Source organism: Malaclemys terrapin, chromosome 4 (genome assembly GCF_027887155.1).
Source record: "Malaclemys terrapin pileata isolate rMalTer1 chromosome 4, rMalTer1.hap1, whole genome shotgun sequence".
NCBI lineage: Eukaryota > Metazoa > Chordata > Testudines > Emydidae > Malaclemys > Malaclemys terrapin.
The window spans coordinates 94,146,067-94,156,240 of NC_071508.1; the positions used below are offsets into that span (position 1 = coordinate 94,146,067).

At 43.7% G+C, this 10,174-nt stretch overlaps 1 protein-coding gene across 1 annotated transcript; it reads right to left on the minus strand.

Moving 5' to 3' along the window:
* Positions 1 to 13: 13 nt before the first annotated feature.
* Positions 14 to 8,283, minus strand: KNSTRN (kinetochore localized astrin (SPAG5) binding protein). Its single transcript, XM_054027230.1, has 8 exons — positions 7,762 to 8,283; positions 5,700 to 5,832; positions 5,455 to 5,517; positions 5,038 to 5,137; positions 2,381 to 2,495; positions 1,922 to 1,980; positions 1,734 to 1,805; positions 14 to 565 (listed from the first exon to the last, which is right to left on the minus strand). Exons 1-8 carry the CDS (start codon positions 7,835 to 7,837, stop codon positions 434 to 436), a joined length of 750 nt encoding a protein of 249 aa, XP_053883205.1. The 5' UTR covers positions 7,838 to 8,283; the 3' UTR covers positions 14 to 433.
* Positions 8,284 to 10,174: the final 1,891 nt, after the last annotated feature.

A 10,174-nucleotide genomic window follows, 5' to 3' on the forward strand; every position in this document is an offset into this window, starting at 1 on the left:
GGGTAATAAGATGTTTACTAGAAATATGAAAATACAGTTGAGTAACAAAAGGCAGGCATTAAAATAAGCCTAAACAGGAGGGTTATTTCCCCCATCAAGACAAATCAATTTTACAGTTTAAAATGTCTAAGCAATACATGTAAATTCACAAAGCTTGAAAGGATTTTTTTTTAAATAGATCACATTTACAAAAGAGTAAAAAAAATATATATATAGTTATAGTTATGTTATGAAGGGGAACCTCCTATGGTGGAATGACTAATACATCTCTATTATGTTTATCCGTCCACTTAAAAAGGGGCTCTGGTGTACTCTGTGACCCATCAGTAACCTTTAATTCCTTTATTTACAGTAAACTATGCTCCTGGATCAGAGTCACATGTCATGAGAAGCTGATAAGGGCACAAACATGACAAAGATTAGTCCTTACTCCTCATAGGTCCAAGAGGAGCTCCACCTGACCAACAGTGGCAGCATACTCTTCTATTTCTCTCTGAAAGGATGCCTGCTTCTCCAGGAAATTGTTTCGGTCATTCTCTGCCAGTTTCCACATAGCTGTTGCTGTCTATATGGAAAGAGCAAGTTAGTGTACAGTAGGGATTGTTACAAATATGTATGACTCCACAGAGGTGGCAGAGCTAAAAGCACACGGACTTATTGTAAGTCAAGCCATACCAGGAAGACCACTTTGCTTCAGCCCCATTTCTTGTCAGCACCTTACCCCAAAGCATCAATTTCTTACTAAGACATCTTGTTCAAGCCCAGCCCTTGGTAACTTCAAAACACCTGCTGATCAAGTGAGAGCACAACTAAGTATTGTTTTTTCGGTCTTCATCCAACTGAATCAAAGTTAATTCAGTAAAGACCACAGTTTAAGGAATCTTGGGTATTCTGAACTTACCATGCTAGCTGGCATAGTAGGAGTTCTTACCCTGAAGAGCCACTTCTGAAACACTGCTACATAGATAGCTGAAATTTGGCTAGGATGCTACCTGTGGTAGTTATATGGGCATTATTGTAGCATCTGACACTTGGCAACCTCATTTATTTTTAAGACCCCCCATAAGGAAGGTAAGTACTGTTCTCCTTGTTGTACAGATTGGAAAGTGGGGCACAGACCAGATGACATGCCCAAGGTCACACCGGAAGTCTGTGTGAGAGCAGAGAGTTGGACCCAAGTCTGAGTTCCAGGCTAGTGCCCTAACTACTGGACCATTCTTTTCCCCATGAAGTCTAATGCATCATCCGTTGTGAATAGGGTCATGAGATCTTTAGCGACCCTAAGTAGCAGAAACTTCTCAGCACATATGTAAATTTGCACTTCCAGAACATTGGTGGGAAAGGGTGGCAGCATTCTGCGACATTGGTTCATTGCTATTTTCAGAATCATTAGCGTCCTGATGCACCCTTCGTTCTCTCTTGGAGGCCTCTCATTCCAGTTCTGACTACACTTAATCCTGATTATACTGGATCTTCCAAGTTAAATTGGCTGTTAATTTCAGTGACGTGACTGATTTAAACTGTAATCCCTTCTCATCTCTTTGGGGACTTAATACCATCTAGAATGTCCTTACTACATGCATATTTAGAATTGAAGACAGGAGGCAAGGTAAAAGGCCTGCTACAGTACATTAGTTTGCTTAAAGAGAACCCAGGAAAACCAAACTTCAGAATTTCAGCTAACCCCAGATATTCAGTTGCCTGGTTTGGGATGAAGGAAAGGGTTGTCTTACCAGAAGCTCCTCTTGTTTTTCAGCCATTTGGCTGAATAGTCTCAGTTCTTCTTTAAGCTTCTCTGTCAGCAACTGAAGAAAAGTCCAAAGCATCTAGTTTATCCAGATTCTGCATCACACAGCAATTGCCTCTATCATCAATTTAAACAAAGTCTGCTTAACCCAATTCCACTCTGACAAGTTCTCACCATTGTCTGCTTCTGACACTCCTTCGTATCTTCCTCCTCCAAGATTTCATTGCCTGTAACTGGTTTATAAATACTTTCATAAGCTTCTTTAGTAGTTACCCATACAATTCCCCACTAGCTGTTGGACCTCACCTTCACCCACAGTATTAAGTCACTTCACTGCAGAATCAGCCTCTAAACTTACATTACGAGCAAATCAAGTATTCTGGGGAGTTGTGAGTCTGGTTCTTCTGTAGTAAGCAGAGAGCCAGATGGCACAACTTCACCCTTTCAGCCCAGAGTGATTAGTGTTATGCCAAAATCTCTGCTACACTGAAATCAAGAATGAATGTCACATGAGCTCCTTGGTTACAACAAAAAGGTCACACCTGAAGAATCAGGGTACCAATTATCATAATGGGTGGAGATGGGGGGCTAGCTCCCCATCTTATGCTCAGAACTGAAATAGTTAGTCCTTACCTGGATCAATATTTCTGCTTTCTAAAATCACCATACAGTTATCTTGAAATTTCTTCAGCTTTTGAACTTCTTCTTCCAGGACTTCATTCTTTTCTCTTAAGTCTTTGATAGTGCCCTATCAGTACCACACAAATTAGAAGTCAATAAAGCCCCTAAAAAGATTCTTCCTGTTCCCTCCCATCTTCTTTCCAGTTAGCAGCCATACCTGCTCCCAATACATTGGAGATAAGTTCTTGGACACTTAGTGCTCACCACTTTTTAATACTCACAGATTTGGAGTTGCCTGTAATAATTTACTACTATCTCTTGATTCAATTACTGTAGGCATATGTTGTGTTAATTCCTAACAAGTTGCTAATTAAATGCATCCCAAGGGAAGGGTGGAGGCAGCGTGACAGTAAATCTTGAACAGCCTGTCTCAGCAACCACTTGAGGAACAGTCCAGGAGTTCTTTATTCTGGAGGGCTGGCTAGACCCCCTATTGACTTGCTAAAACAGGTTTATCCAGGAATGTCTCAGTCCCACAAGGAGAAAGCAAAACCTCAGAAGGGTTTAGAAACAGAAAGACCAGGTCTACAGTAGGAGCACTTGGCTGGTATAGCTATACCAGCATATTTTATCAGCAAAGCATTCCTAGTATAGACAGAGCTTATACCAGTAAAACCACAGTTTTGCTGGTATAGCTTACTCAAGTACTGCCCCTCTGCCCTGCAGAGAAATAAGCTATACCAGCAAAAGCCCAGTTTTGCTGGTACAACTGCATCTACAGTAGGTGTTTTTGTTGGCATAGCTCTTCATAACCCTGACGGACATAGCTTTGCTGACAAGTGTTTATAGTGTAGACCTGGCCATGCTGTGGAGGAAGTTAAAATGTTAAGGGTCGGAGTAAGAGGAAGAGACTGAAGCAGAAACTATTGAGTGTAGGCAACAGACTGCTCCCCAAGAGATCAGTGGGTCTAGGGTAATATAGGCCTACTTAAGCTTTTAGGTAAACAAGATTTTTGTTTTAATAAATCTGATATTTTAATTATTAAATTGTTTTGTTTTACTCCTGGGGGAATGCTGCATCATGCAGAATTTCACAGAAATTAATGAAATTAATGTTGTGTGCGCAGAATTTCCTTTCTTCCCACAGAAATGTGCTACAGTGCTGCTGGCCGCCACAAGGGGCCGCTGGACCCAGCAGAGCCCAGTTCACACACAGAAGAAATGGCTGGGGGGCAGGGGGAAGAGCTAGAGCAGAGGTCAGCAACCTTTCAGAAGTGGTGTGTTGAGTCTTCATTTATTCACTCTAATTTAAGGTTTTGCGTGTCAGTCATACATTTTAACATTTTTAGAAGGTCTCTTTCTATAAGTCTATAATATATAACTAAACTATTGTTGTATGTAAAGTAAATAAGGTTTTTAAAATGTTTAAGAAGCTTCATTTAAAATTAAATTAATATGCAGAGCCCCCCCGGACCGGTGGCCAGGACCCAGGCAATGTGAGTGCCATTGAAAATCAGCTTGCGTGCTGCCTTTGGCTCGTGTGCCATAGGTTGCCTACCCTTGAGCTAGAGGATTCCCAGCAGCTGCAGTTCCCCACATGCCCGGAGGGAAGGAGACATGGCACGCAGGAAACTCTCCACAAGCTTGGGACCTAGCATCAGGCTGTTTCTCCCACTGGATCGCTGGGCTCTGGAGGGGAGAGGGACGGGTGTTTGGGCAGCGGGGCCTGCAGCTGGGCTTGGGAGAGGGGTGGTGGTGCAGGTATCTGGGACAGGTGGGCCCTGCAACTGGGCTCTGGGGGGAGGGAGTTTGGGTGTATTGGCAGGGGGGAGAAGTCAAACACAGCTGGGCTCTGGTGGGGAGGGGTTGTGGGTGTCTGGCCCCCCAGCTGGCTCTGGGAGAGGAAGGGGGCAAAGAAACAGTACACTGGGTTGTCATAGGGGTTTCTTTAACTCTACTCCTGGGGGACTCTGTGTGTGTGTGTGCGCGCACACACATGCATGCGGTATTGTTACAGACATACTTGCTGACAGATATTTTGAAATAAATTTCCAAAGTAATTGAAACTCGCGTGATTATATAGTGTTATTTTGACAAATAAAATTTGCAAAATTTTAAAATAGTGTGTGCAGAATTTTTAATTTCTTGGCACAGAATGCCCCAGGAGTATTCTTATGCTGTGTTCCCACTGTTCAGATTTAAGAACACCTTAAAAGAAGCCTGTTTTGTGTCACTGTGTTCACCACTGGTCACAGCTCCTGAAGGGAAGAACTGCAGGTACCCTAATCCAGTTGGATCTACTGAATAGTCCCACTTGGTAGTGTAGCCTACAGCCTGGTCTAAGAGTGGAAGAATCACATGATTTTGCCTGAGATGTGAAGGGTCAAGGCCTAAAAGCTAGAAAGATCAAGAGATGCAGCTAGCCCTGAATCTTGACAAACTCATTGCCTTCTATTCCACATACTAGACCTAATAGCAGGCTTCAGTCACAGCTTTAAACAAGTAAATTGGGAGTGTGGTACACGGGAACAGAACTCCTCGTTGTTTTTATGGGAACAGAAGAGATCTTATTTGGACTCCATTAGCCATAGCATTATTCCGCACACAGCTCATAAAAGTATTACCAGATAATCTTTTAACAAGATGATCAGCCAAGTATTGCTTTTTACCTGTGCTCCTGCCAGCTTTGAGTGCAGTTGCTGTTTGGCTATTTCCAACAACTGGTTCTTCGTCTTTAGCTCTGTCTCCAATCTGTATCGGCTCAGGGGTCTGTCAAGAGTCACACATCACCGAGGATTTAACAGATGCCAGTTTATGGTTAGTATTCAGCTAAACATATGGTTAAGACATGCTTCAGCCAGGGAAGTGTCAGACAATGTTGTGCACCTGCAGTAGTGTAGCTTCCTCTCTTGAAAGATGGAGTGCGCACTGAACTAACTACTAGATTGTTTTGGGCTCCATGTAGCCTGAGTTTATTGTTGGCCATCAGCACATAGGGCCATACTGTTCATTGCCATACAAGGCTGGGCCTCATCAGGACAGCTAATAGTACTATTTGAGATGGGGGTTTTTTTGCACCAACTTACCCTCGTGCAGTTGTTGCTGTCTTTTTAGAAAGAGGTTCCACTTTCTTGGTAGACCTACAGAGACTAAAAAGGGAGAAGTATTACTATCAAAGCATGTAGCATTTTGCCAAACCATCAAACCAACTATCACTTTAACAAAAGCCTGATTTTCTATGCATATTTTTTGCTACTGACTGGAGTACCTTTTAGACATTTTAAAATTACTAAAAACCTGAAGTTTGTCAGTGCATGTATTTTTCATTTACCCTTGGTTTTTGGCTTTGAAGACACCATCCTCTGGAACATTTGAGCTAAAAGTGAAATTGGGATCTTTGCTGAATTCTGGCTCAACTGTTTTGTTGATACGTTGTTTCTTCGATGGAAATGGCGTCTGTATGTCTGGAACAAGATACAAGCGTCACCGAACACTGTGAGGAACTAACAAGAGAAAATAGTCCTCCAACTTCCACATTAGCAAAGAAATCTTGAACTTTGGAGGAATCACTTGTATGTTAGCATCTCACTCTAACAAGATGTGAAGTAATGATGACTAAGTAGCATGCCGCACCCCATCCCTCCAAATTCTGAACAAAATACAGGCTCAGAATGAAAAATGTGTTACTTAAGCCCTGGATGGGCTACGGTAAGCAATTTTAGAATGTAGTTTATCATTCCAGCACTGGATGGGATAGCTTGACAGCCAGGTTTAATGACACAGACAGTCATTTCAGCATCAGGCGGGTACATGAATACTGCTTTGATAGTGAAAGTTGTTCAGTGTCAAATGAAGAACAGATCTATTTAACACTTTTAGAGTTAGAAGATCTAATTTGATGTTGCTTAAGCAACTCCAGACTTCTAACATTAAGATGAATGTCACACAAGGTCATGAGAAAGCTTGCTCTCTGAATATACAGTCAGACTGTATGTCATGATGATCTGGACACTCTAACATCTGATATTTCCACTAATTATGTAGAGCCTTGTTCACACCAAGCAGTTTTGGAAGTTCAGCTACAGGCTAGCAATAGGAGCATTAATGTAGAGCAGCCACACATGGGTTTTGGCCATCGTATTGTTTTGACCTCCTCTGAGCAAAGTTAGGCAAAACTGTGGTTAAGATGACTTTACCTGGCTTATGCTGGCCCTACCAGTATTGCTAGCACTGGTGAGTTGCACCAGCACTAGACCAACAGTAGGAGAATTTTTGAAAAAGCTCAGCAATGATGCAAACTGATTTTGAAAAAAGAATGAGATAACAAATGTGTGATAGCTATCTTGCTGTAAAATTCAAAGCGGAGCTGTGCGGTCAGCACTATATGCTCTCCTGGGACTGATCTCACCTAATTAATCCAGTAGCAAAACTAACATGCCTTGGCTCCACTATGTTTTTACAGAGATGGTTAACGCACATTTGTTATCCCACAAACACGTTAAAAACACAGGGAATGAAGACAAACCTAGGAGGCCAAGCATGGAGAGTTTCTGCCCAAAATACAAGTTTCAAGAGATTATGAACACATGAGGATGGCATGCTAAGAGTTTTCTATTTATCACTGTTACAGTTAAGGATGCAGCATAATTACAGGGTTTAATATTGGGTGAACTAGAATAGTTATTAGTAAGATTAAAACCATTCTGCAAATTAAAAACACCCAGGATACTCATGGTTTTACTAAAAGATATTGACAAGCATTTATCTCTGATTCTTTAGAGAACAAAGTTAGTGCTCTAGAAAGTTAAGACCTATGTCACTCTCTGAATCCAAAAGCCCCTCAATGCCATCTCTCATCAGCCTTCTGAAAGTCAAGTGCCCTGGGGCCATTTTACTCCTAAAAATGGAAGGGGTTGTATTCTTTCCCACCAACCTACTTTGCAATAATAATGATAATAAATAATAAAATAAAAATGGACTCTTCCAGCACACCCTCTCCCACCCTATGTTTTACAAAAAAACAACTGGTTTTGAGACACAAACAGGTGCTCAGCCAATGAAAAAAGGGGTCTTGAAAAAGTAACATATTAATGACACATGAAGAGAAGGGAGTACCTGCACAAGTGGAGAACCAGTGTTGACAGGGCCAATTCAATCAGGGTGGATGTAGTCCACTCCCAATAATAGATGAGGAGGGGTCAATTCCAAGAGAGGCATTTGCAAATTTAACATGTTAATGTTTCACAATATAAGAGCCCACATGTATTTAGAAGTAGGCAATAATACTTCGCTGCAGCTCAAAAGGCTCCGTTCTCCCATCCTTGCTCTGAGGAAAGAAGGGAGGCAGAGGACGATCAGCAGCACCGCTGAGACACCCCCGCTGTGTCACTGACCTGGGGGGACGCTACGGGAGAGCGCTGTGGGGTGATGGAAGCTGTAGACCGGGATCCTGGAATTTTCGTTCTCCATGGCCGGCGGGTCTCCGCAGCGCGAGCCTGGACGCGCCAAGGGTGACACGGGAAGGACGCGCTGATCAACTCCCAGGAGGCTTTTCCGGGGGTGAGGACGGGAGATGCGTCCCCGAGCAGCCCAGCGAGCGTTTGGAAGCCCCAGGGGACGTTCCGCAGGGCTCGGCCAGGCCCGCGGGAACAGCACGGCCGCGCCCACCGTTTGGCTTTGCAACCGAAACCCGGGCGTGTCGGGCTCTAGGAAAGCGCCTCCCCACCCCCACCCGAGAGCCGGGCCTGACCCGTCCCGCGCGCTGCACAGAGCGGGAACGAAGGGGCCCCGGACCGGGTGCCGGCTCGCGGGACAGCGAGAGATAACAGCGACAGGCACCTCTCTGGGTGGGGGCCGTTCCCGCTGCCGTTTGAAAATGGGAAGGGCGGGGCGAAGAGGCACGCAGGCGCAAAGCCAGCTGGTGGCGTCTTCATAGTGCGCAGGTACCGCCAAATGTGCGCACATGCGCAGTAGGGAAAGCGACGCCCCCCACGAATTTTGCCCTGAGTTGGGGCGGGCAAGTCGGAGACGTAGGGAACGTGTCACCAGGCACGTGCCCCCTGGGGGTGGGGGGCTCCCTCGGGCGGAGCCGTCTACCCTGCAGGGCGCCGCGATGCTGCGTTATGGCTCGGGGGGAGGCGGCTTTCCTGCTCCGTGCTGCCCGGCGGCTGCGAGCGAGCCAAGGGCGCAGCAGGGCGGCCACCCCCATTCAGCCCTGCCCGGCCCCTCGCCCCGCTGCGGACCCGCCCAGACTTGCAGTAGCCAGCAGTGCTGTGGGGCTGGGGCTGCGTGGTGCTGTCTTGCCCCAGCGGCGGAGCTAGGCATAGGCAGACTAAGCAATTGTTCAGAGAAGGACAAGGCTCCCCCCCACTCGTTTTTGTTTTGTGGGAAAGTGCAATTAGTAACTTGTAGGGGGTGTGGGGAGGAATATTCCTGGTAGAAAGAACAGGAATACTTGTGGCACCTTAGAGACTAGCAAATTTATTAGAGCATAAGCTTTCGTGGACTACAGCCCACTTCTTCGGCTGCATAGGGCGCCCACTGACCTAGCACTGTCACCGGCTCGGCAGGGTAGGTGCAGGGAGGCAGGAGCAGAGCTGCTGAGAACTTGGGGTTTCCATTTCACAGGAAAATGGGCATTTTGAAATTTGTTTTCATTCCAAATGGAAAGAAAACCGACTATTTTTACAATTTCCTTCACAACAGATATTCTGAAAATGTTCCTTTTGTTGTGTTTTAGTTTCACATTTCATCTGTAATGTTTTCAATTGTATACTATTTTGTATTATTTATACATTATTTTATTATGTGTTAAGAGGTCGAGGTGTGCATAGTAACTAGTGCATAACTTGAATGTCAACCTTTCCTTACACCACACGCAGGACCTGAAGAAGAGCTCTGTGTATCTCAGAAGCTTGACTTTTTCACAACAGAAGTTGGTCCAATAAAACAGTGGTTCTCAATCAGGGGTACCCGTACCCTTGGGGGTGCGTAGAGGTCTTCCAGGGCACACATCAATTCATCTAGATCTTTGCCTAGTTTTACAACAGGCTACATAAAAATCACTAGCAAACAGACAATTACTTGTTTATACTGCTCTATAATGTATACACTGAAATATAAGTATAATATTTATATTCCAATTGATTTATATGATAATGAGAAAGTAAGCAATTTTTCAGTAATAGTATGAGGTGACACTTTTGTCTTTTTATGCCTGATTTTTGTAAGCAAACAGTTTTTAAGTTTGGTGAAACTTTGGATACACAAGACAACTCACACTCCTGAAAAGGGTACAATGATCTGGAAAGGTTGAGAATCACTGCAATAAAAGATATTACCTCACCTGCCTTATCACTCTAACACAAGCAGGAAACACTTTGATCAGTACTAAACTTAATGAATTCACAAATAAGAGAATATTTCAATTATTATGCACTACAGCTGACATGGCATAATACAATATGTATATGCACTACTATATATATGGTATATATACAAATATATTGTGAACTACTACTGCTGACATGTTAGGAAATAACATGCAAATAATATAAAAATGAAAATAAAATTTGAAACAAAATTTAGATTTTTTTCCAAAATGAAAATTTTCATATTGAGTATTTTTATGGGAAATTTCCTAAAAAAAGATACAATTTTTTTTGGAGGGGGGGAGAAGCTTTGTCAAAAACAGCTTTTCCCAGCAAAAAACTTCTGATGAAATTTTCTGATCAGCTTTAGTCACAGGGGCTGATGTGGGGGAAACAGTGCTGCAAGTGTTTACAATATGTGACAACAGTAGCCATC